Genomic DNA, 27,146 nt, shown 5'->3' on the forward strand with positions numbered 1-27,146 from the left:
TTATTAAGATATCCTACAGGATAATGTCAGGGTTGTTGAGTGCCAGCTGAAGCTCAGTAGAAGTTGGGTGATGCAGCAGAACAATGACCCTAAACATCGAAGTAAATCCACTACAGAATGGCTTCAAAAAAAGAAAATCCACCTTTTGGAGTGTCCCAGTCAGAGCCCAGACCTTAACCCAATAGAGATGCTGTGGAATGACCTCAAGAGAGCTGATCACACCAGACATCATAAGAATATGGCTGAGCTGAAGCACGTTCTGTAAGGAAGAATGGTCCAAAATTTCTTCTGAACATTGTGCAGGTCTAATCCGCAGCTACTGGAAACACTTGGTTGAGATTATTGCTGGCAAAGGAGGATCAACCAGTTATTCAATCCAAGGGTTCACTTACTTTTTCCACAGCACTGTGAATGTTTAATGGGATGTGTTCAATAAAGAAATGAAAGATTATAATTGTTTGTGTGTTGTTAGCTTAAGCACATTGTGTTTGTCTATACTTGTGACTTTGATAAGGATGAGATCACATTTTATGACCAATTAATGCAGAAAACGAAATTCACATACTTTTTCTTGCCACTGTTTTACATTTTAACCATCGTTAAAGGGGGTTTAGGGGTCTACCAACACCTCGACATGCAGTAAAATCACTGTTAATGCACAGCCTTGTGTCATAACGGATAAAAATATCTTTAAGATGAATCGTCATAAATGCATGCACATCAAAGCATTCATTTTAAACCGCAGATGCATCACCCTTTCTGAAACATGAGCAGGACAGACTCTGAGCTGCCCCTCAGACATCAGGGTCAGATCTCATTGCACATCACTCATGTCCCAACAGGGCAGAACAGCCTCAGATGGCACAGATGCTGGCGCAACTGCCAACAGAAAAGTCTGGTCCAACAAAGAAAGTCAATTCAGTCCTCACCAATTAGGATGCCTGCCCAAATGGAACATTGCTGCATTTATTTAAAATGTGATTATTCTAAACCATTACATTTTTTATTTTTTATTTTTTTACAACAAACAGACACACGCCTGTCTTTTCAAATTCATTAGGCATTTCAGTGCATATCAAATCTGAAAATTCAATTTGATCATACTCAAATAGCCAAATCATAAGACAGCACCTGATTCTTATTGCATAACCTTTTATTATTACAATCCACTCTCTTTATATGAATGAACCCAGTCGCTATGTTAATGCAACAGTGAAATAGGCAAATAAGGGAATGTAAATGTGTTTACTAGACTGGAGATTCCCTTCACAAAATGTACAATGACTGAATAATAACCAACATATTTATTCATGGTTATAATTATATTTACAAGATACTCTAAAGAACACCATCGTACTACCATGGTACATTACAATAGTTCATGTATATCAAAAATCTGAATCATGATAAAACATAAAACTGATATTACATGCCATAATTTTGATCTTGCCAAGCCTATGTAATATTCCCCAAAATAGACAAGCACTGCTCTCTACAGTAAATAGATAAGACAACTATTAATATTTAAATTCTTCCATGATCTAGGACCATTTTTAATATTGAACCCTTGTGCGTCAATTTATAAAAGCTACTCAGAGGTCCTTAGAGGACAAAAATGTCCGCGTCAAACAAGTGCCATAATAATATGATATATTAATAATATTTTCCACTTTTAATGAGTTTTTAACCAACATCAGTCCTGATCATAACTACCAAATATTCATTCATTTTCAGGATTTTAACCCTTTAAATGCCAGTTTGTTTATATAATGCCACTGTTGTTTTTCCACACACACACATTTCTCAATACACACATACAAAACACACTCTGACATCCATACCAACACACCCACACACATTTAGCTGCATCATTTATTAAATTGGCCTGCAGTGCTATATAATACAGCAAATAGAAAATAGGGGAAAAGCATGTATTTGCTCCATAGGCTGGAAAATATTTAAAAAAAATTAATTTTGAAGCCAGGGCTCCAGAATGAAAGCATAATATCATAGAATTCATGATTTTATGCTTTAATGGCACTGGGATCAAATATTGCAGTTTTAATGGGTTTCAATGGGGACATTTTTGTCCTGAAGGTCCTGAGTGTAACTATTTTGTGTACACAGTGTATTATAGATTTATTATAGGAACTGAGGTTGAAATATCAAAATTCCCCCCAAAATACACACCTTTGGCAAAATGTATGCCGTTGGCATTAACAACTAAAATGATCGAAAAAATTAAAATGAAAAAGACAAAGACAAAAATGTCCCAAAGGTCGCACAAGGGTTAATAAATTACCAAATAGTTATCTGAGAAAATAAAGCACAAAAATAATATTTAAAAATGCATTTACAATAATATTAACAACCCAGCATTAACTGGTACCCCAAATATTGCCATACTACACAATACACAACTACTTTAAAACATAGAACCACTTGTTTTTATCCAAGGAAATGTTTTTGTTGCATAGTACAATTTAAAAACCTGAATATTTACCCATTAGCATTGACTCCCTGGTTGCTAGGAGACTCCATATAGGTTCAGTGTTTAGCCTAGCATGCTAACAAGCTAAAGCAGTTTCCAAAATTCCACATTTTTCAGCAACAAACAAGTCAAACATTAAAGTGTGCGTCGACTTAACTGTAAAATGCGGCAATGCGTCCTTCCGTTTCGGACAAAAGCAGCTTTTCATGCCCGCAGCGCACAGCGGTAACAGCAGGCCGCAGGAGCCTCGGCTGTGCGTGAAAGCAGAGAGGGCGAAGCGAGAGGGAATGCGGCGGGAGGGGGAGCGACTGCTCGGCAGCGGCGCGGACAAGCTGAGCAACAGAAGCAAATATGGTAATGGACGTCTGTCTTACCCCAGTGCGGTCAACAAATACGCTTTACACACACAGACTGGCGCTGTGAAGAAATATATCCCGCCCGTTCCTCTTCTGTCTGTAATTCGGTTCACAGCTGAAGTGTTAATATTCCTTTTAACGATTTAGTCCATTTTAATCGACGCATTTCTCCCTTATTTGTTAGAGTGGTTTAGGGGTCCCGAGAAGCTGCCATTACAAACCCTAGTCGCTGGAAGTGTAAAAAGACGTGTGTGTGTGTGTGTGTGCGCGTGCATTGTATATAAAATCAGCAAACAGTAAAGCTCACGGAGTAAAAATAAAATATAAGCAATTAATCTGCAAAATAACCAAACTATCCTATCTGCAAATATCTGCTCTCTTAGATGTGTGTTAATACTTTCCATATATTTATATTTGTTTATTTTGGTATATATTTTTTTACAAGCTGTTGTGTTTATAGGCCCTGTTTAAAATATGTAAATTTGACATTAAATTTTAAATTAAATTTTTTAAATAATTTTTTTTTTTTTTTAATTTTTATTCCCTTTTGTACATATTCTGGCCAACTTTTTGTTTTCATTGATTTTGTTGCATTAAATAAACAATTATGCATAGCTATGTGAATAGCTGACATGAAATTTCAAGCATGGCCAAGCAGTGTCCTGACACTTTATTTGTCTAAAACTATTTTAAATAGCATTTTCTTATATTGTGTACTGCAATTGTTAACACTTTACAATACGGTTGTATTTGTTAATATTAGTCAGTTAAATTAGTTAATATGAACAAACAATGAACAATACTTACTTATTAGGAATATTCCAGGTTCAATACAAGTTAAACTCAATCGACAGCATTTGTGGAATAATGTTGATTACCACAAAAATTAATTTTGACTGGTCCTCTTTTTCAAAAAAAAAAAAAAAAAAAAAAAAAAAAAGCAAACATCGAAGTTACAGTGAGGCACTTACAATGGAAGCGAATGGGGTAAATTTCTGGAGGGTTTAAAGGCAGAAATGTGAAGCTTATAATTTTATAAAATCACTTACATTAATTCTTCTGTTAAAACTTGTGTATTATTTGATCTGTAAAGTTGTTCAAATCGTCATTTTTACATTCATTTTAGGGTTTCATGGTTTGTTGACATTACATCATTATGGGAATGAAGTTGAAAAATTGGCTGTAACTTTACACAGAAAAGTTTAGTTAGCAATTTTATCGAAAATGTTATCAAAATCATGTTTACACACATATTGTTTATGTCTTCTGGCTATACTTTTGAAACACTGAATATTTTAACATATAGGGATTGACCCCATTCACTTCTATTGTAAGTGCCTCAAGGGCATTCCATCAAAAACTCGTTTTGTTTATCTAAAAACAGGTCCTCCACAGCGATAGCGACAACAGAACACAACACAGCTGCACACAAAACAGAGAACAGAACTTATTAAACATGTCTGAAGAGTTTGTAGTCGAAGAGTTGATGCATTTCTATGCCCAGCCTTATTTTTTGAAACTGAGTATTCAGAAATCAAACAGAAACATAGAGGAGGCTACAGGCAGCCACAGCCACACAGTGTCCTAAACTGATGGCAAATGACACATGATAAAATATATTTTTTTTTGGTAATCATAGTTTTTGTACTAACCAGCAGTGATAAGCGATGGTATTTTCTATCGATCACTTGTTGTCTCTTTTTGGCATTGCGCTGGTAACTCTGTCTGCTGTGAACTGGCACAGGTCCAAAAACTTTCAAAAAATAAGGCTGGGCATAGAAATGCATCAATTCTTCGACTACAAACTCTTCAGAGATGTTTAGTAAGTTCTGTTCTCTGTTTTGTGTGCAGCTGTGTTGTGTTGTGTTGTCACTATCGCTGTGGAGGACCTGATTTTAGAGGCTGCGTGAACTGTTGCTCTCGTGTCATATGGTGAATGCACACAGGAGATCAACGGTCAGTGAACATTTTCACTAAATAATACATTAGATTTCAGTTTGTTTCTCACCAAACCGTATTGTTTGTTTTCATAACAATCATGAGTCTCATGGAATAATTTATTAGACTTCTGAATTATACTTTTGTGTCCTTTTGAAGCTTGAAGAGGTGGTCACCATAAACTGCCATTGTATGACGTCACTGAGTACAACATTTTTTTCACAATTTCTCGCTTTGTGTTGAGAAAAAGAAAGAAAGACATATAGGGTTATAACAACACAGGGGTGAGTAAACAATGACTGAATTTTAATTTTCGGTTGAACTATCCCTTTATCAAATAGAAACTTATTGTTCTATAACTATTGTATTATTATATTATACCTGCAGTTTCCATGACCTCATATAAATTGAGACACCCGTTCATTTGTGTCATCATTCTTCATACATGTTGAAAAGTGATTAAAATCTATCTATCTATCTATCTGTCTATCTGTCTATCTGTCTGTCTGTCTGTCTGTCTGTCTATCTGACGGTTTATCTGACTATTTATCTAGCTAGCTGTTTGTCTTACTTTAATGTCCTTATAACCATCAACTTTTAAAACTTGTCAAGCCAACATCAAAGCCAACTTTACCTATCTAGTTAACTAGTAGAATAGAAGTAGTATAGATTCTATGCTACTACTATTGTTAGTTGAATGGTATAAATACTTCCAGATTTGCCCTCTAATCTACAACCATTTTTGAACGGCGCTATCTGGAGTGCCAGGCACATCTTTCTTTAATTGCATTTGCAGTATCATCAGTTGTTGAGGGAGTCGATGGCTCTCCCAAATTATAGATGGTTGTTTTAAGTCACAAAGCAGATGTGCATGTCAGCGGCTGCTGATAGATAAATAATATATGATTTCCAGAAATCAAAATTATAAATTAAAATGGTCAGGGACATTGTAATAAATTGATTATGCTTGCAAATGCCTACTTATTTTGGCTGGGAGGTTGTAGTCTCATTGAGGTTGCTCAGAGAAGCACATAGTTGAACATTTGTTGTGGTTTGAGGAGCAAGCATTCCTTTAAACACTTTGGTTGAGCTCAGTTTCTAGTTTAGTTTTAGTTTTTAGCCACTTTTAGGGATATGAAAGGATTTCAATTAAGACGTTTTATATTAAACAAGACCCTAAATATTATCTTTATTAAGCCTATCACTAAAAACCTCTTTAAAACTGTATTTTGACCGGCACTTTTTTACCTTTGCCTTTTGTCCTAATGGTATATGGCCACAAGAGGGTGGCATTGATTTTAGCTGACTTTCTCTAGTGAGTAGAACACTTGCTATTCATGGCTTATCCAGTGTACTTCCCCTGTTTAGGACTGATTCACTTTCAGTCCAACCACTTTTGCACTAAATAACAACATTTAAATATGAATCCTGCAGTAGCCTAAATAAAACTAGATTTGTACATTATATAAAGACAATGCGGTACTTGCCCATGCCAGATTTGCCACCACAATGCTAGGGCGTTGCTATGAGGTTGCTGGGGCATTGTTTGTGGTTTCTTGAGTGGCTATGAGTGGAGGACCAAGTCTGCCAAAATCAATAAATTAATAAATATACTGTATGTGCAAATAAATGTAAAATAAATGAAGAAAAAGAGTACACAGACACAAATCAATTTATTTTTAAATGTGACATAGATGAGTATTTATACTTCTATTTCCTTATTTGTGTATTTATTTATTTCCACATTTAATATAATTTAATAATTTTCTTTTATTTATCACACATTTGCACATATACAGTGAAATTCTTCTTTTTCACATATCCCAGCTAAGCTGGGGTCAGAGTGCAGGGTCAGCCATGATACAGCACCCCTGGAGCAGATAGGGTCAAGGGCCTTGCTCAAGGGCCCAACAGTGGCATCTTGGTGGTGCTGGGGCTTGAACCCCCAACCTTTTGATCAGTAACCCAAAGCCTTAACCACTGAGCCACCACTGCCCCTGCTTTTCACATATCCCAGCCAAGCTGGGGTCAGAGCGCAGGGTCAGCCACGATACAGCGCCCCTGGAGCAGATAGGGTCAAGGGCCTTGCTCAAGGGCCCAACAGTGGCATCTTGGTAGTGCTGGGGCTTGAACTCCTGACCTTCTGATCAGTAACCCAGAGCCTTAACCGCTGAGCTACATGCATATATTGCCTCATTTTTATTTTTATTTTTTTAAACATATTTCCACATTTATTTATTTCTACATTTCTTTGTCTGTATGGTAATGAGGGGGTGTGTTTTCTACTTCAGGCATAGAAAACATACCCCCTCATTACCATACATCATTACGTCAGACTTGGTCCTCCATACTTATCTCTATCTCTAAGTATGAACAATAATGCTTGCCTCAGCAAACACCACTAATTAATTTATGATGTATACTCATAATGCTACAAAATGCTTAATCGACTAACTTACTGAAAGGTACTTTGAAAGATGTTTCCTAAAAAACTCTAGCATATGGGGCTAGAAACTCTTTCCAGCATGTCGAGTTCTTACGTTTCATGTCCACAGAAATGGTGCACATGATATTTTATACTGTAACCTGACAGGCCCGGGACATTTTGAGATGCATTGGCCCACACTAGATCTAATGCATATGAATTTGTGCTCGGGGCGTGAGCAGGGCTAGAAAGGACAGAGAATTGTGAAGATAAGATAAGGTCAGATACTCCAAAACATTTATATGCATGTTGACAGACAGCCCACTCTGTTTCATACACCACATGCTCATACACCAAATTATTTGACCCTCAGCAAAAAAGATTCTGTCTGCAGCCCACAGAGACACAGGGGTGGATGATTCCAGAGAGATGTTTTTGGGTTTTTGTAAGTGTGTTTGCCAGATATATGATTCACAAACAAATGTAACTTATTCTTTGTAGGGATTCGGTCAAACCGATTCACAATGCATATGCTAAACACTCAACTAACTGGGACTTTGTGTGCGTGTATATACAGTATATATATATATATATATATATATATATATATATATATATATATATATATATATATATATATATATATATATATATATATATATATATATATATATATATATAAAAATATTAGAATAATTATTTATTTTTTATTTTGTATTAATTCATTTAAAAACATGTCCAGGCTACAGTAACCCTTAAAATCAAATTGTTTTTTTTGTAATTTTTTAATTTTTTTTTTTTTTTTTTTTTTTTTTTTGCGTGACATTTTATTTATTTATTTATTTATTTTATTTTTTTTAAATAATATAAGAAATAAGAAATTTCCCTCATTAATTTTATTTACTGTTTTTTTCTGAGTTTGCATAATTCTCAATGGTGATTCTCATAACTGTAATTTAGTATTTTTGTAATGTGTTACCTAATTGCTGTAATATAATGATTTGTTTTATTCAAATGATCACAGGCAAGTACAACAAATAGTACTATGATGTATCAATACTTTAGAAATTGTGGCGACGTCCTTAATTATCATATATGATGTTTTAATGCAAAAAATCTTCCTAAAATTTGTCTTAAAATAAGCCTCAGTTTCTGTTCAGTTATGCAAAATATATCATTTATATCTTTTTAATTTGTGTTTAAAATTAAGTCTGTGTCGATACAATCAAATATCGATATATCGTGATACTTCTTCTCATTATATTGTATCAATACTTTATATCCATGTATCGATATTTATATTCAACTATTTGTGTATTCATATCATGTAAACACACAAAGTTGGCACATTGTTACATCCAAATTAATTTATTGAGCTCACAAATAGACAAAAACGTAATGTTTCGAGCTACATGCTCTTCATCAGACATCAGTATATAACTGAAATATACCCAAATGAATTGGAATTGATTCTTAATCGAATCAAATTATGATATCGTGATGTATTGCAATATATGAAATCATGGCATGTGTACAGTATTTCAGTACGTATCGTATCGTGAGGTGCCAGGTGATATCCAGCCCTATTTAAAAAATGACCTGGACATGTTCTTGACATGTTTCATGCAATTCACCCGGCAACATCCTGTGTGATGACTCTAAAGATTCAGTAAATTGTTGCATATTTTCAGATATTATACTACTATACTATTCTTACTATTACAGCAGGATATACAGGGTTAGGAGGGCTACTTTTACGTATTCCACAACAGATGCAGTAAAATGTAATTTGTAACATATTCCGTTAGATTACTCAAAGTCAGTAACTTTATCTAAATACTCTGGATTACATTTTCAGCACTTGCAGATTTGACAAGTTAACAACAAGTGAAAAGGACAGTAAGACAAAATACACTTATATTAAAAATAAATTATCTGGAAAAACAAACTTAAACATCTTATGCAGTGTTGCTTAAAAAATAAGGTAAAGTAAATGTACCTTGTTTTAAGGATTTAAATGAAATTTTTGCAGTACATATTTGCCCTAATTTTAAATACCTTACTAGAGAAAAACAATTTATCATCTAATGTGGATTGTCTTGATAGAAAAATATAATCGTGCCTGATAACAGGTGCGTGTAAACGGGCTACAAATAGCGTTTTAACTTAACATAAAGCTAAGTGTTCACATGTCAATTTACACAAGATTAACTGTTTCTGCTGCTCTAAACTTCAAAACCCCACAGAGTGTACACAACCACATCATCTACTGGTCATATAACATCATATCCACCTTTTCATTCATAACCGTGTGAAAGCGCCCTCTTTCTGCTGTATGAATGTAAGTAACGCATCATAAGAAAGTGTTTCACCGCTGTTCAAACACTCCTCGGATAACATCATTTATATTAAATGAAACAAATGACAATAAAATGCAAAGTAATCTCTTCAGTAATCAAAATACGTTTTGAATGTAACTGTATTCTAATTACCAATTATATAAATTGTAACTGTAGTGGAATACAGTTACTAATATTTAGTATTTTAAATACGTAATCCTGTCACATGTATTCCGTTACTCCCCAAACCTGAGTATATAGTATGTATACTGTGCACAGTATGCGTTCTTGCAGTATGCATAGAATAACTGGATGACATTGGCTGAGTTCAGAACAGCATATTCTTACTATTTTTGGTATTGCTGTGTACTGCAGACATAATAAGCATAGTATGGCAGTATGCCATTGCAAACTCAGCCCTTCTAAATTTGCTGTATACAACAGAATTGTGACAACAATGTAGCATACACGTTTGAAACTTGTATTGTAGTATAACACCTACCGTTTAATTGACTGCTTTTAAAAGAATAGTAACCAGTAAACAGTGTATACTGCATGTAATACAGTAAATAGTAAACTAGTATTCTATTCAGAACATTGCTGTAGTGCCTGTGAAGTAAGATCCAGTATTGGGTTAGACAGGCTTAACACAACCCTCCTGTTCCTCGCAGATTATGATTTATTTTCAGTTCGGACTGTCATTTTGTCTGGTTGATGGCTCATCTCGTTCAGTCTCAGGTGCAGGTTGTTGAAATAGCACTCAGAATTGAATGTGTGATGTCAGATTTTATCCCACCGTGACTAATAGTCACATTTAAATGGTGCTTGTACATTCAGAGGTGATGCGTAATGGAATGACAAATGTTAATATTTCTGTATAAAACATCCTTTGCATACAAATACTGTTTACATATCACAACATATTAGCATGTAAGAATAAAAAAGTGTCTTTGTGCATTCACATTATGTTCTTATGGAGTGATGAGTTCACTGGTTCATACTATCACTGACAGCACAACATCTGAGATGTGATTCAAATTCCTCCTAATGGTAATTCTCTCTGTCTGTCACTCTTTATGCTTAAAGGAGCATATAGACACTACAAGGAAAGAGAACTCTATGTATAGTGGTGTATATAAGGATAGAGAAGTTCTAGCATTACTTGTCAGAAATAATTTGCTGACCTTTCCATAAATGCTTGCGTGAAAAGTCAGATGTGAGAGAATGAAGCTGTACTATAGTCTCTCTTCCTTTGGTGAAAAACAGATCAGCCTCAGAGATACTGCACATCCTTGCTTAGTTATATATGTATATACTGTAGAGAGAGAGAGAGAGAGAGAGAGAGAGAGAGAGAGAAAGAGTGTGCATGCGTGCGTGTGTCTATCGTGATGTATAAGCCTAGAGGGAAATGTTTTGCAGGCATGATATTTTAACTGACATACAGAGTATACTGTTGAATGTGTTCACATTTTGTTTGTCATGGACTATGGCAATAATCAATCTTTTGTTCACTGACAGAATTTTCCGGACCCACTTTATATTAGGTGTCTTTAACTACTATGTACTGACGCATTTGATACAATGTTCTTATTATGTTCATACAGTGGCAAGAAAAAGTATGTGAACCCTTTAGAATTTGCTGATTTTCTGCATTAATTGGTCACCAAGTGTGATCTAATCTTTATCAAAGTCTCAAGTATAGACAAACACAATGTGCTTAAGATAACAACACACAAACAATTATAATCTTTAATTTCTTTATTGAACACATCCCACTAAACATTCACAGTGCTGTGGGAAAAGTTAGTGAACCCTTGGATATAACAATTGGTCAATACTCCTTTGGCAGCAATAACCTCAACCAAGTGTTTCCGGTAGCTGCAGATTAGACCTGCACAAAGTTCAGAAGGAATTTTGGAACCATTCTTCCTTACAGAACTGCTTCAGCTCAGCCATATTCTTAGGATGTGTTGTGTGAACGGCTCTCTTGAGGTAATTCCACAGCATCTCTATTGGGTAACACTCTGGACTCTGACTGGGACACTCCAAAAGATGGATTTTCTTTTTTTGAAGCCATTCTGTAGTGGATTTACTTTGATGTTTAGGGTCATTGTCCTGCTGCATCACCCAACATCTACGGAGCTTCAGCTGTTTCACAACAACCCTGACAATATCCTATAGGATGTCTTGATAAACTTGGGAATTCATTTTTTGCCCTTTGAAGATGGCAGACCCAAATCACGATGCTACCTCCACTGTACTTCACCGTTGGGATGATGTTATCATGTTGGTGTGCGGTGCCCTTTTTACACCATGTGTAGTGCTGTGTACCCTAACAATTCAACCATAATTTCATCAGTCCACAAAACATTTTCCCAGTAGTGTTGTGGCATGTCAAGGTGGTCTTTGGCGAACTTCCTTCGTATTGGGCACCATGCCTGTTTAATGTTTTCCGTATAATACACTCATGAACAGAGATGTTAACCAGTTCCAATGATTCCGTCAAATCTGTAGCTGTCACTTGAGTTCTTTTTTACCTCATTGAGCATTCTGCAGTGTGCCCTCTAAGTCATCTTGGCTGGACGGCCACTTCTAGGGAGAGTAGCCATAGTACTAAATCATCTCCATCTCTTTGAGATATCTTTGTAACCCTTTCCAGCTTTATGCAAAGCAACAATTCTTGATCGTAGGTCTTCTGAGATCTCCTTTTTTGCAAGGCAAGGTCCACGTCAGCAGATGCTTTTTGTGAACAGCAAACTCAAAATGTTTGAGTGCTTTTTATAAGTCAAAGTAGGTCTAACCCACACCTTCAATCTCATTTTATTAATTGGATGCCAGGTTTTCCAACTCATGACTTTAATTAGCTTTTGTTGACATCATTAGCCTAGGGGTTCACATACTTTTTCCAACCAACACTGTGAATGTTTGAATGATGTATTGAATATGTAAAATAACAATATAATAATATGTGTGTTATTAGTTACAACAGATTGTGTTTATTCATTATTGAAACTTAGATGAGGATCAAACCAGATTTTAAGACAAATTTATACATAAATGCAGGTAATTCCAAAGGGTTCACATACTTTTTATCGCCACTGTATGTGTTGTTGCATTTTACTTACATGTAAAGTACCTGTATTTAATTAAATCTGTAGTTACACTGTTAACCTTAACCCTAAACCTAACCCCTAACTCTACCTGTACCTCAACCAGAGTAGCAGCAAATGGATGGATTGAATATTACACATGGTTGTATTGACCAAAGGAATTTGGCGGCAGTTTTAACTGTTCATGAGGTGGATGCCCTGAGGGAAAAAAACTGTTCCTGTGCCTGGCTGTTCTGGTGCTCAGTGCTCTGTAGCTCTGGCCAGAGGGCAATAGTTTGAAGAGGAAGCATGCTGGGTGAATGGGCTAAAGAATGATTTTACCAGCCCTTTTCGTCACTCTGGATGTGAACAGTTATAGCGGGGTAGAGGAGCTCCAATAATCTTCTCAGCAGTCCAAACTATTCTTTGAAGTCTTCTGATGTCTGACTTGGTTGCTAAATCAAACCAGACAGTTATAGAAGTGCAAAGGACAGACTCAATGACTGCCGAGTAGAACTGTATCAGCAGCGTCTGTGGCAGGTAGAACTTCCTCAACTGGCAAAGGAAGTACAACCTCTGCTGGGCTTTTTTCAAAATGGAGTCAATATTGGTTTCCCACTTCAGGTCCTGTGAGATGGTAGAGCCCAGGAACCTGAATGACTCCACTGCTGCCTCAGTGCTGTTCAGAATTGTGAGCGGGGTCAGTGTTGGGGTGTTCCTAAAGTCAACTACCATCTCCACTGTTTTAAGCGTGTTCAGCTCCAGGTTGTTTTGACTGCACCAGCTGGCCAGCTGTTCAACCTCCCTTCTGTATGCAGACTCATTGTCATCTTGGATGAGGCCGATGACTGTAGTGTAATCTGCAAACTTCAGGAGCTTGAAAGAGGGGTCCTTGGCAGTGTGGTCAACTGTGTAGAGGTAGAAGAGTAGTGGGGAGAGCACACATCCCTGGGAGGCACCTGTGCTGATTGTACATGTTCTGGAGGTGAATTTCTGTCTGTCTGTCAGAAAGCTGGTGATCCACTGACAGACAGAGGCAGGAACAGAGAGCTGGATTAATTTAGTCCCTAGGAGAGTGGGGTTGATGGTGTTAAAAGCCGAACTGATGTCAACAAATAGTATCCTTGCATAAGTCCCTGGTCTGTCTAGATGTTGAAGTATGTAATGCAGTCCCATATTGACTGCATCATCCACAGACCTGTTTGCTCTATAAGCAAATTGAAGGAGATCCAGAAAGGGTTCAGTGACGTCCTTCAGGTGGGCCAACACCAGTCTCTCAAATGACTTCATGACCAAAGACATCAGAGCAACGTGTCTGTTGTCATTAAGTCCTTTGATCTTGGGTTTCTTTGGGACAGGGATGATTGTGGAGCATTTGATGCAGCAGGGAACTTCACACTGTTCCAGTGATCTGTTGAAGATCTGTGTGAAAATGGGGGCCAGTTGGTCAGCACGGGATTTTAGACAAGTGGGTGAAACACAGTCTTGGCCCTGTGATTTTCTTGTCATCTGTTTCTGGAAGACCTGGCACACATCATCTTCACAGATCTCAAGTGCATGTTGAGTAGCAGGAGAGGGGAGGAGGGTGGTGTCAGGAGGTGTAAATGTTTGTGCGCTGTGAAGGACGGAGGAGGTGTGGGGTGTGTGACTGGGCTTTTGAAAACTACAGTAAAACACATTCAGGTCATTAGCCAGTTGTTGATTCCCTACAGTGCTGGGAGATGGTGTCTTGTAGTTGGTAAAATCTTTCAGGCCTCTCCACACTGATGCAGGGTCATTAGCTGAAAACTGTTTTTTCCGCTTTTCAGAATAGCTTCTTTTAGCCAATATAATCTCCTTTATCAGTCTGTATTTGGCCTGATTGTACAAGATTTTAGCCCCACTTCTGTAAGCATCCTCTTTGGCTTGACGAGTTTTGCTGTAAACCATGGTTTGTTGTTGTTGTATGTTAAATAAGTCCTAGCAAGAATGCACATGTCCTCACAGAAACTGATATATGATGTCACAGTATCTGTGTGCTCGTCCAGGTCTGTGGCTGCAGCTTCAAAAACACTCCAATCAGTGGAGTCAAAGCAGGCTTGTAGTTCCAGCTCTGCTTCATTGATCCATCTCTTTACAGTCTTTACTATAGGCTTAGCTGATTTAAGTTTCTGCCTGTAGGCCAGAAGAAGATGAACCAGACAGTAATCAGAGAGTCCTAAATTTGCACGTGGGACAGAGCGATATGCATCCTTTATGGTTGTGTAGCAAAGACCCAGTGTATTTATGTCTATGTTGATGCATGTAATGTGCTGTCTGTACTTGGGCAGTTCACATGTGAGATTTGCCCTGTTAAAATCTCCAAGAATAATAATAAGTGAGTCCGGGGATCGTTGCTTCATGTCTGTGATCTGATCAGCCAGCTGTTGAAGTGCTGCGCTCACACACGCGTAAGGATGAATATAAACACAAAAATAAATGAGGAAAAATTCCGCGGCGAGTAGAAAGGCTTACAGTTTATGAAGAGCACCTCTAATTTAGCACAGCAGATCTTCAGCGTTGTTACATCTATACACCAACATTCATTGACGTAAGAACAAGTTCCACCGCCTCTCGTTTTCCCAGTTAACTCTGCGGTGTGATCCGCTCTGAACATCTGGAAGCCTGGTAGATGTAATGTGCTTTCTGGAATGGCTTCACTCAGCCAGGCTTCCGTGAATCACAATGCAGCAGAATTTGCAAAGTCCTTATTTTTGCGGGTGAGGAGATGTAATTCGTCCGTTTTGTTAGGAAGAGAGCAGAGAGCAGAGATTCGCTAGATGGATGCTTGGCAGTGCGGTTCGAAAGCCGAACCGCACTGCAGCTCCTCCGACTAAAGTGTCCAACAGAACATCCGAATATTCAGCAGCTTGTCTCTGGTAAAACTGGTAGGAAATATATTACTAAACACGGGACAAACAAACAAAAACAGAAAAAGAACTGGAGAGCTCCATACCGAGGCGGCCATCCGCGGCGCTATCTTAGATGTATCGTCTATATATACAGTATATTTCAACTATATAAGTCAGGTTGCAGATTTAAAATAGCACTTTTATATTCAATCATATCAACAGTAAAATATGAAATAATTTGCATTTATGATGATATGGACTAAAAAGGGTACCCAAACTCTCAATTTTCTAGGAAGTTTTTAAAATCTCCAATGTAAAGAAGATGTGTTAATCTGCATAGCAAAAGGACTTTTGTGAAACATAATCCTCTCGTTTTAGAGCGTGCATGTCGTCCACACTGCATTGGCATGCTGTCAGAATGCAAGAGAATCCTAAACCAGCAGCTAATGTAGGTCAGATGGTTTAGAGTGGAATTGCTAACACACATTTGACAGATTTTGAACTAGTATACTGTGTGTTATAGAGAAATCCAAATGATTGCTTCACACTGAAGCAGACTTGAAGATTACTGCATATTTCTATAGTCATAATGATATTCTGTATGTGCTTCTTTTTTCATTTTTGCTGTCCAGCTGGTGTGTAGGTGCGCTTGTTGTTGTTTTTTATTTTTTTGTTTTGTTTATCTGACACGCTATTTTCACACGTACATTAGTGTTAAGGTGTTGGTTCCAACAACCTGCTTCTTGGGTTTATTTATATTTCCTTAAAAATCATTCTCATGTGTATCTCTCTTTTGTACATTTACCTTATTTTTGTCCATACTTTGGATACATTTATGACTGCACCACCTTTCTTGTAATCTGATTGTAAAGTCAAAACACAACCAAGGTGGGACATTTTACTGGATAGCCAGTACAAACATATCATACTGTATCATAACATAGTGGTTCTTAACATCTCTATTGCTACTGCTCAAAATTAGGTTTAGTGATATAAACAAACATCTAACCCTAAGTGTAGTAGGGGAGACCTGGGCTAGTTGTCACATTTTGCTCTACAGTGAATATAGGTTTATTTTTTAAAGTAAATATTTTGCATAGCAACATACATTGAAGTCTTGGCTACAAAAAGCCTGTAAACATTTTTACTATTATTGCTCAGGAACTTGCCTCAATATTGGGGCAAAAACCCCTCAAACAAACTAAAACAAATCAAGTTTGTTGAGCACATGTTGACCCTCTTTGACAACTTGCCCCAATAATGGAGAAATTGTGTAATTTTATGATAAACACAACAACAACAAAAAACTGATACATTTTGTTGAACACGTTGACACTTTATGACAAATTATCCTAGTAGTGGGGCAAAAAATAAGTAGTGGGACAAAAAAACAAATCAAGTTTGTTAAATGCTCCCCAGTAGTGGGGCAAAAAAAAAAAAAAAAAAAAAAAAATTGTATAATTTTATGATTCAATTTAAGTTTGTGGACCATTTGTGACAACTTGCCCCAGTGTGTAATTTTATGATAAAAACAAAACAAAACAAAACAAAAAAATTATAAAGATTAAGTTTGTTGACCACAAGTTGACCCTTTGCGGCAGCTTGCCCCAGCAGTGGGGTAAAAAAACAAAAAAAAAAACAAAATAAAATTCACGTTTGTTGGACACATGTTGAACATCTGTGACAATTTCCCCCAATAGTGGTGCAAAAAAATAAATAAAATAAAAATAAAATAAAAAAAAACCTTTTTATATATATATAAACTTATACATTTTGTAATTTTATGTAATTTACATGTGACACCCACATTATAAAAGTGACAACATGCCCCAACCTGACTTTCTTGACAGAAACCTTTGTTCTATGAACACATTTAAACCTTTCAGCAAAAATCTGCCTTCTTAAAATAGATAGTTAGCCCTTGCCTTAATGTATGCTAGTGTTGTTTGATTATGTTTGCTTATTTAACAGCTATAACAAAAGTATTACAGACATTTTTTAATTTGGAGGGTAGAATTCACAAATACTATTTTAATTTAATAGGGGTTTTAACTAGTTGTTTGAAACCAACATACAGAAAATATACTATAGAAAACCATTTGAGCAGTTGGACTTTTTGTCTCCAAATCGCATCGTTACTAAGATATAGCCCTTGTGACAACTTCCCCCATGTGACAACTAGCTTCGGTCTCACCTTTCTCATCCTACACCGCTTGTGCTACAGACAAGAATGATACCTCAAATCATGTGGCTTGTTGCAGAGAAGTGTGCTATTACTTTTCCAAGCAATCTGGTGTGAGAAAAACAGCAATAAATCCCATAGACTTGCATTTAAGGAGGGACCCGAGTATATCTAGAATCCAGAATTTAATAGAGACTTGGAGGTGGGCCAGTATGCTACCATCCAGTAATTTACAGATCTAATTTACACATGATAAGAATATGCAAAATTAAGTTCTTGAATATGAAATAAGCTCTCAAATCAATCAAATCAAAACAGTTTTTATATCATTTTCATATTTTTCTTCTTTCTTCCTCTGCTTAATTTGAATATCAGCTCCTCCTAATGATCCTCCTGCAACAATGGAGCAAACGCACAGGCAATTATTAAAGGACCTTGTTGAAAACACCCTCATAAACTGAACTAGAGGCTTATGTAAACATGTTCCTTTTAAATTCATGCACTTTTTGTTAATGTTTGGAAAATGGATCCTTGGTTAGTGTGTGACATAATGAGGTGACGAGCAAAAGCTTATTAACGGGAATATGAGAAAAGTTTTTTTTTTTTTTGCACTAGAAGGAGAGAGAGCAAAGATTAATATGGTCTGGTTTGTCTTGCTCACTTGTAAATTGCAAAGTTCCCAGTGAGCTCATATAATGAGCTCTACATGCCTGTCAAACTGCGTGTCATATTTGCTAATTAATGCAGAGGAGGACTTCCCACCAAGTGGAGACTAAATATACGCACAACAAACTAAAAATTCCCCATTTGGTGTTTTGAGTTCATTTAAAGGGCCAGTGTCTTGGTGAAATCATCAGGATAATGTTTCTAAAAATCAAAAGAGAATAAATGCTGAAAGGAATGGTCAATTGTTCCAAATCTACATGACTTTCTTTCTTCTGTGGAACACAAAAGGATATGTTAGGCAGAATTTACATGCACGGATGCAAAAATGACATAAAAGCACAATAAAAGTAGTCTATACGACTTTTACGGTGGCTTTGTGTGTATATATTCACTAAAATATCTTCCTCGTCACCAACGCTCTCAAATATCATATACGTTTATTATGACATGTGTAGGGCTTTACCGGTTGTTTAGATCAGTGTTACTATCAGAAATAATTAATAATTATTTCTGTAGTTATTAATCAATATTTAAATTAATTAATTGGATCTAACTCATTAAAACCTCATATGGGGCTCCAGTAAATGTAGTGTGCTACGTTTAGGAGCAAGTTTGGTTATTAGCAATAATTAATAATTATCAAAGATAATTACTAATTATTAAAATCAATAGAACATTGATGAGAATCAATGTTAACTTTTTTAATCCTTTAAAATCAACAATTATCAAAGATAATCGTTAATTGTTAACATCGATGAAACATTAATTAAAATTAACACTGGCTTATTGATCATTCAAATTCAACAATCATCAAAGATAATTATCAATTATCAAAAATCAATAGAATATTAATAAGGATTAACATTGACGGGGCACCACCCTGGAATCAGGGACTAGTAACCAAATATTAAAACAGTCTCAATATTAGATTGTTTTCTTAGGAAAATCGACATCCGAAGAATATCGATTTTCGGGGAAAAAAACAATGAATGAAGGTTTGAATCCGAGCACTGACATCCCATCAGCACGACACAGGTGTATGCAAAACAAACCAAAACACTTCTCTTTGTAATATAAACAAAGTTTATTTATGCAGTAATATCAATTAATAATTAATACAATGCAGTCAATAAACTTCCGACTTACAACTACAAACTAAACAGTGATATGATTAGATATGGAAACTAAAATAATCCTATAACACATAAGGTGTGTGTGTGACAGTGTGTGTGTGTGTGTCAGTGTGGTTAGTGAGAGAGAGAGATAGAGAGAGAGAGAGATGATTAAGTGACAGCCCTAAAGCTGATTTCGCGATAGCGGGAGAGAAAGCAGCTGTGTTCATCACTCAGAGACGCGGTTTTACGAGCGGGGCTCGTAAAAGTCCTGCGTTATTTGACTCTAATGGATGAACTCAGTTTCTGTCTCACCCACGATGGCGAAATTGCACAATCCAATTTGGTTGGACCACAATACAGCAAAACAAATTTGTGATAATTAATACCCTGAGTATTAATAATGAGCGGACATGGCGATCCGTAAACTGTACAAGCAAAAACCTTGAAACACAAGAATAACACACTATAATATTCTATCTCTGCCCAGACGTAAACCTCTTAATTGTATCGCATGAGGACACAGGTAGAATGTGTTTTCCTCCGTCCTTTAACTTTGACCCGGTTCCTTGAGGCTCGGGTGATAACGGGGGCCGTTTCCTCGCTCTGTTGGCGGGCGGTACGGCTGTTGATTCTTGGCGGGCGGTACGGCTGTTGATTCTCGACGGGCTGGCAGAGAACTCAGAAATGTCGACTTGATTGAAGATGGAAGAGAAATCTTTAATCTCTTCACTTCTGTAGGCAAAACGGATGAAGATGCGAATTGCTCGGTGGTCTCCTTCGGATCCGTTAGAGTGTTCGGTTGAACACAGAGTAATCTCAACTCGTCCAGCGAGATGGAGATTGTATGGCCACAGTTTCAAGTCGGACATTACTTCCTTGTGCCACGAGGTTGCACGTGAGAGCAGCATTGAACTGCATCCACACACTGCAAGCAAAGTCGCTGGAAGCAAATTCTGGACGCATTTCAGAATTATTTCAACTCCTGATGATGTCATGTTTGAGGGACATTCTGTTGTGTGCCTCATCCAATAGGAGTTGAGAGCTCGATCCTTTAGTGAGCAAGGCTTCATGGATCTGTAGTCTGTTTTGGACTCCCTTTGTTTGATTTTGGCACGATTTTTATCAGTAAAATTTACGACTTAGAAGGTGGGGGCTTGAGTTATGTTTTTACGACTGTGTTAGGCCTGCCTTTGTCTTCTATCTATCTGAATACATGAGGCCCAACACATGCAAAGATGCATCATGCCACTGTAATCGGTCCTGCTCGACCCACTCCGAGCGGGATTCGAACCGGTGTCTCTGGCATGGGAGGCGGACACGCTAACTAGGAGGCTAAAGGCTACAGCGTCTAGCATCAGTCGCTAGTGTGCCTCTTGAGGCCAGGGAGTGAGGTTTACACATTGCACAGCTACCAATCAGCTGGCTACCATTACACCACGTTTGACATCAATGACACCAGACATAATTGACTGTCCCATGTCCGCGGTGTATCAGTTTGAATATGTGGAAGTGTGAATGAGACTTAAGAGCTACATTTACAGTTTCAGTCTTGAAATATAGCACCCACGTCATATCTATTATGCTTTTTTGTCACTTTTGGAGCTTGGCGGCCCCTGGTCTCACTATGCTTTTTTGTATGTAAAAGTAGTTTGAACATTCTGCCTGATATCTAATATCTTTGTGTTCCATTAAATAAAGCTATTTTTACAGGTTTTGATGAACCTGAAACTCCAGCAGGATTGCTCTAAAATAGTCAAAGAAAAGTGCAATGGTCTTGCACTTGCTAATTAACAATAAAAAAACAAATTCCCTGTCTGTCTCTTTCTTCTGTGCTAGCATCTTTACTACTCTACTGTGAGAACTTGTCAGTGCGATACTGAAGATATTGTTGACTTTTGTGTGACAAATTGCTTGTTGTGTTCCTCATTTGTAAATTGCTTTGGATAAAAGCACCTGCTAAATGACTAAATGTCATAGAACCACATTACTACACCTACATATATGCAAAATCATTTTTATGTGGCTCATTTGTTTTTTGTTTTTTTACCCTTTTTCTCCCAATTTGGAATGCCCAATTCTCAATGTGCTTTTTTTTTTTTTTTTTTTTTTAAGTCCTTGTGGTTGTGTAGTGATTCGCCTCAGTCTGGGTGGTGGAGGACAAATCCCAGTTGCCTCTGCGTCTGAGACCATCAACCCGCGCATCTTATCACATGGCTTGTTGAGCGCGTTGCCATGGAGACATAGCGTGTGTGGAGGCTTCATGCCATCCACTGAGGCAGCCACACTCAACTCACCACGTGCCCCACTGAGAACGAACCACATTATAATGACCATGAGGAGGTTACCCTATGTGACTCTACCCTCCCTAGCAACCCTAGGAGACCTGGCTGGAGTCACTCAGCATGCCCTGGGATTCGAACTAGCGAACTCCAGGGGTGGTAGCCAGTGTATTTTACCACTGAGCTACCCAGGCCACTTTTATGTGGCTCATTGTATGTACCATGGCAGTTTCATGCAACCTAGTCTCATAGAATGAACGTTAATATAACTACATTTTTGCAAACTGACTTTTACATGCCATGTTTCACGTTTAGCCGCAGTAATTAACACTAGAGGCACTACAACAACTGCGCTTTTCTTTCTTTTTTTTTCACTTTCACACAAGTCACGGCTACAATGGCGGATGATTGACTATGACTTTATAAACAATGATTTTTTCACACGTTTACTCACACACTGCTATGTTATGATATTGAAAAACTTACTATAATGTATCATTTAAAAACCGATACATATTAACGCTTGTATTACAGACCCACCTACATTTACACATGTATTCCAATGTGTTTAGTTTGCATGTTAGCTCACCTGATAGAGGGTTGCACATTGGACTTGGTAAACCGCGGTTCGAATCGAGCCAAACATTTAAACTGTCATGTGAGACAAAAGTGCATTTGCCTTTTACACACTATCGGTTAGGTTTAAGTGTTGGTTTAGGGTAAGGATGGTTGTTTTGTTCACCTCCGATTTGCATGAACACTACTGGTTAGGTTAAGCGTTAAAAAGGCAAATCACCGACTGATTTAGCTCATATGATTTGCTGGAAGTGCCAACCAATGGTTGAGAGCGCTGCCAGTGCCACAGCTTAAAGATGCTCTGCCTAATTCAACAGGTGTGTTTGATTAGCATAGGCAGAGCGTGCGGCTTCTTATGGTGCCAGTTAAATCCAAATGGATAGTTAGTAGTTTTTCTTTCGTCTCACTTGTGGGTGTTGTGCATATATACTACAAGTAAGTGCAATTTATACACCGATAAGCTTGTCTTGAAATGGTTGTTTGTTCACTGTTGCTTGTGTTTATTGTCTTTGTAAATGGGAAAAGACCAGTGTGCCCATTTCTTGCCTGCTTCTATTCACAGTCTAACCGTTTGTGTATCTGTGTAAGTTCAATATGTGTAATATATATATATATATATAAGTATGATATATTGGTTATTGTGGGATTTACTGTATGTTTTGCTGGCTTATTTCATCTCTCGGACACATATTGGTGCCAGCTAAATTGACTTTGTTGATGATGATATGCCTTGTATGTTGTGTGGATTTATGCTAGCATTTATATGCACATGATGAACATTGTTTATAGATGTGATCATTTATACACTGTCTATGTGATGCTGTTTATCATGTATATTGTTTATTAATTTATATACTTTTATTTCAGAAACCACATAGACACACATGCACTCTGGATTTTATGGTGGTGATAATAAAGGGTTAAAAGGTCATGCTGCATTCTTATTGTCACTAATCGGATGTCTATGTTGAGCTAGTCCCCAACCGGCACCCCCTATTGGTCAAAGCTGATGAAGCTAATCTAATCTTACATTTAGGTTAGGTTTAGGTAATACGTTTTACTATTTAATATCTCCATCTAATATTCACCTTAATAGCTTTGTCTGATTACAACATTTCACTTGCTTTTGGTGCCCCCCACTGGATATTTCACTGAGAAACTGCAGCAAAATGTGTAATGAAGCCCACAATTTCGTTTTTCAAAAATGCTGCCACAGTCACGTAATATTCATGAGATCAGGCAGCTGTTTCCTGGTGAAATGTACACTAGAGGTGCTACAAAAACAATGACTTATTCACTTTCACACCGAGTAAAATGGCAGATTATCTGTTCATAAACGCTTTTCGCCCTGTTTCTCACACAGTGCTATCTAATGACATCTAAACACTTTTACTGTTATGCATTACTTGTAGGGTGACAAATTTGAGTTTTTGCATTACATATACAACTACATTTACAAGCTTGTTCAAGAACACTTTGATAGCACATTAGCTCAACTGAGAGTGTTGCACTTGTGATGCAAAGGACCGGGGTACAATCCTAAAGAGCACGTGAGCCGAAAGTGTCATCAAAGAACCATGAAATGACATGGTTGCGTTTCATGTCACATTTGTTTTATGACACTGTAGGTTAGGTTTGGTTTAACCCTCCTATTGTTTTCATACACCTTTTGCATTCGTAGGTCAGTTCTGACCCGGTGGAATTCAAGCTTATAAATCATTCACAGCCCGATGTTAGTCATTAATAGGATCCTAACTGTTCAGACATGTAAAGATTTATATTTTTGGCATGTTAACTGAATTTTTAATATGCGTTTTTATTAGAAATAATCAAATGTAGAAATTGACACTTCAAAATATACATTAACTACAGCAAAGCTAGTGTGATACATGTGAAAACTTTTTTTTTCTTAACATTTCTGTGAGACTTTATCTAAATATAACAATATACAATTGATATTATATAAATTACTAGTAATTTCAATTAATTTCCTATAATTATATTTAATTATATTTAAGCAAAATATATTTTATTTTCTTGCATGAACTGCTGAATGTTGACGTGAGTTTGCTGTTAGCTGGTTTGGCATCAGATGGCTGCAGAGTAAAATGTGGACAATTTCCTCTTTCAAGCCCTATTTAGACTAATGTGTGCATGAACTTTTATTAACTACACACCCTATTGACAGTAGAACCTTTGATTTAGTTTGTTACATCTGTCATGTCTGTTTTGTACAGGTGTGTGCCCGCGCGCATGTAAAAAAATATTCAGTCCCAGTGAGAGACAAAGTGTGCGAGAGAGTATGGAAAAGAGGCTAAATGTAAGTGAAGTATTTAAGATTTTTACAAAAATCTAATTCATAGATGTACAAAAAATTCTACATAATGTGTAAAGCCACAATTGATGCCCGGGTCAAAATTGACCCGCGAACGCAAAATGTTTTTTTTGTCTTTTTTAAATGGTTATCTCTAAGACAATTTTATTAAAACAATCTGAAAAAAAAACAAAAAACATTGTGTATTTTGGTAGTCTTGACAAAGTCACAAAGGTTGGTTCCCGTACTAAAAACTATGTGGTACTTAAAAATTATCTACCTGTCTCGGGTCAAAAAGGACCTGAACAGAATAGGAGGGTCGAGGTTTAGATTAGGGAGGTCAGTTTTGTTGATTTAAAACTCAGATCATAAATCTTAAAAACCTCATCTGTAGGAGGCCTGGGTAGCTTGGCGAGTATTGATGCTGATTATCACCCCTGAAGTCGTGAGTTAGAATCCAGGGCGTGCTGAGTGACTCCAGCCAGGTCTCCTAAGCAACCAAATTGGCCCGGTTGCTAGGGAGGGTAGAGTCATTTGGGGTAACCTCCACGTGGTTGCGATTAGGGGTTCTCGCTCACAATGGGGCACGTGGTGAGTTGTGCGTGGATCGCGGAGAGTAGTATGAGCCTCCACATGCGGAGTCTCTGCATTGTCATGCACAATGAGCCACGTGATAAGATGCGCAGATTGACAGTCTCAGAAGCGGAGGCAACTGAGACTTGTTCTCCGCCACCCGGATTGAGGTGAGTAACTGCGCCACCATGAGGACCTACTAAGTAGTGGGAATTAGGCATGCCAAACTGGGGATAAAAAAAAACAACCAAAAAACATCTGTTTCGGAGACAATTTAACTCGCTTATAGCGCCACACAGTGGACATTTTACCTTGAAACTGCCGTGATACCGTAATGAACCAAGTAATATACTTTAGCAAACATGTTGCCTCAGTAATGTTATTTTTATGAGATCAGGCTGGTAAATGCTGACAGTATGCTCAATTTTGGGTGAACTAATACTTTAACAGGTTTTCTGCATACTCTTGTATTCAAGAAAAAAAAATACAGTACAACCCATACTGCAGGGGTATAATAATGCTTGTGTTCCTGTGGTATGGGGTGGCAACATTTTACATGATAATTTCCTCATCTGAGCACATAATAAATCCCTCTCCTTATTTTAATCCTCATAACCCTGTATTCCTGAGAAATTTTGCCATTATAATATACATGTTTAATAGGCACGCTCACACCTCTGCAGCACATTATCATGGGTGTCATTTATCTCAGTAATGTTTCTTTTGTTTCTATCACAAGTGCTGCCAGGTCAGTAATTTGTTTAGCAGAATAAATTAAGTTTGTTCTTGTGTACCTTGTATTTATAGCTCTAGGAGATTAGGTGAAAAGTAGTCTTTCTTGTTCCCTGAAAATATGGCTTGCTTTTTTCCTCATGCAAGCCATGAATATTAAAATCATATTTTCCGCCCTGCTACGATGTATTATTCATCATATTATGTAAATAGTGCATGACTGCTTCCCTGAGAAAATTAACCCTTTGCCTCTAACCCACACAGCAGTCAGTCTCTTGATAGGCAATTACATCGTTCAATTAATGAGGTTATTAATGCAGCAATTGGCTGAAATACACTGTGTCTAGGGAGCTGTCGTTTAGTGTCTTAAAGAGATTAAATATTGTGTTTGTCTACCATTCTTGTAGACAATATGCAGATGTTAAAATATGAACAATTCCTATTTATTGTGTTTTGTTGGTCACTTGTTTATTGTTTTATCTCACGTAGTCTTACATTGATTTTTCTTTCTCATCAGGTTAAATGTCTCGCTCAGACCTTCTCCCTTGGCATTGTCATCGCCAGTTTTTTTTAGCATAAAGTCTGGTCCATTTTGTAGTTTCTTCTGGCTAAGAAGCACACACATAAAAATGTCTATCAGACATGTAAAGCGACCAATCACAGTTTGTTTTGTTTTTATAATAAAGCGATGGGGGGTGGTGGGGGGGACTAAAATAATAGCACAGCAGTGTTCAGCTGTGACTGTCTACATGGAAACCGCCTAAAGAATTTAGTGGCAATGAGTAGGCTATAGACTAGGGCTACGATGAACAATTATTTTAAGTATTGATTTTTTTTTATTTATTTATATATTACTATTAATAAAGGCCTGTATTTTAAGACTATTTATTTAAAAGAAAACAAATTAGTGTATGCTATAAATTATTTTATGTACAAAAATGTTTTAAATGTTACATTATAAATTGCATGTTTAAAAAAAAAACGTATTAAAACTTGTTAAATAAACATGCTAGCAATACCTAGCAACATGTTAAAACATGCTAGCAACGTCTAGCTCCATGATAAAATATGCTAGCAATGCCTAGCTTCATGCTAAAACATGCTAGCAACATGTTAGCATTGCCTAGCTAAATGTTAAAACACATAGCATTGCTTAGCTTCATGTTGAAACATGTTAGCAACATGCTAGCATTGCTTAGCT

At 37.0% G+C, this 27,146-nt stretch overlaps 1 protein-coding gene across 3 annotated transcripts in view; it reads right to left on the bottom strand.

Moving 5' to 3' along the window:
• LOC127423548 (multivesicular body subunit 12B-like) overlaps positions 1-3,077 on the bottom strand; it is a 36,513-nt gene extending 33,436 nt beyond the window's left edge. The window contains exon 1 of one of the 3 annotated variants that reach the window (XM_051667981.1): positions 2,866-3,077. Coding sequence is in view for 1 of the 3 variants with exons in the window: in XM_051667973.1 (XP_051523933.1) it covers positions 2,649-2,699 (51 nt within the window). In the remaining 2 variants the exon portion in view is untranslated. The other 2 variants (XM_051667973.1, XM_051667988.1) reach the window with 2 other exon arrangements.
• Between the last annotated feature and the right edge of the window lie 24,069 nt (positions 3,078-27,146).

Source organism: Myxocyprinus asiaticus, chromosome 3 (assembly GCF_019703515.2).
Source record: "Myxocyprinus asiaticus isolate MX2 ecotype Aquarium Trade chromosome 3, UBuf_Myxa_2, whole genome shotgun sequence".
NCBI lineage: Eukaryota > Metazoa > Chordata > Actinopteri > Cypriniformes > Catostomidae > Myxocyprinus > Myxocyprinus asiaticus.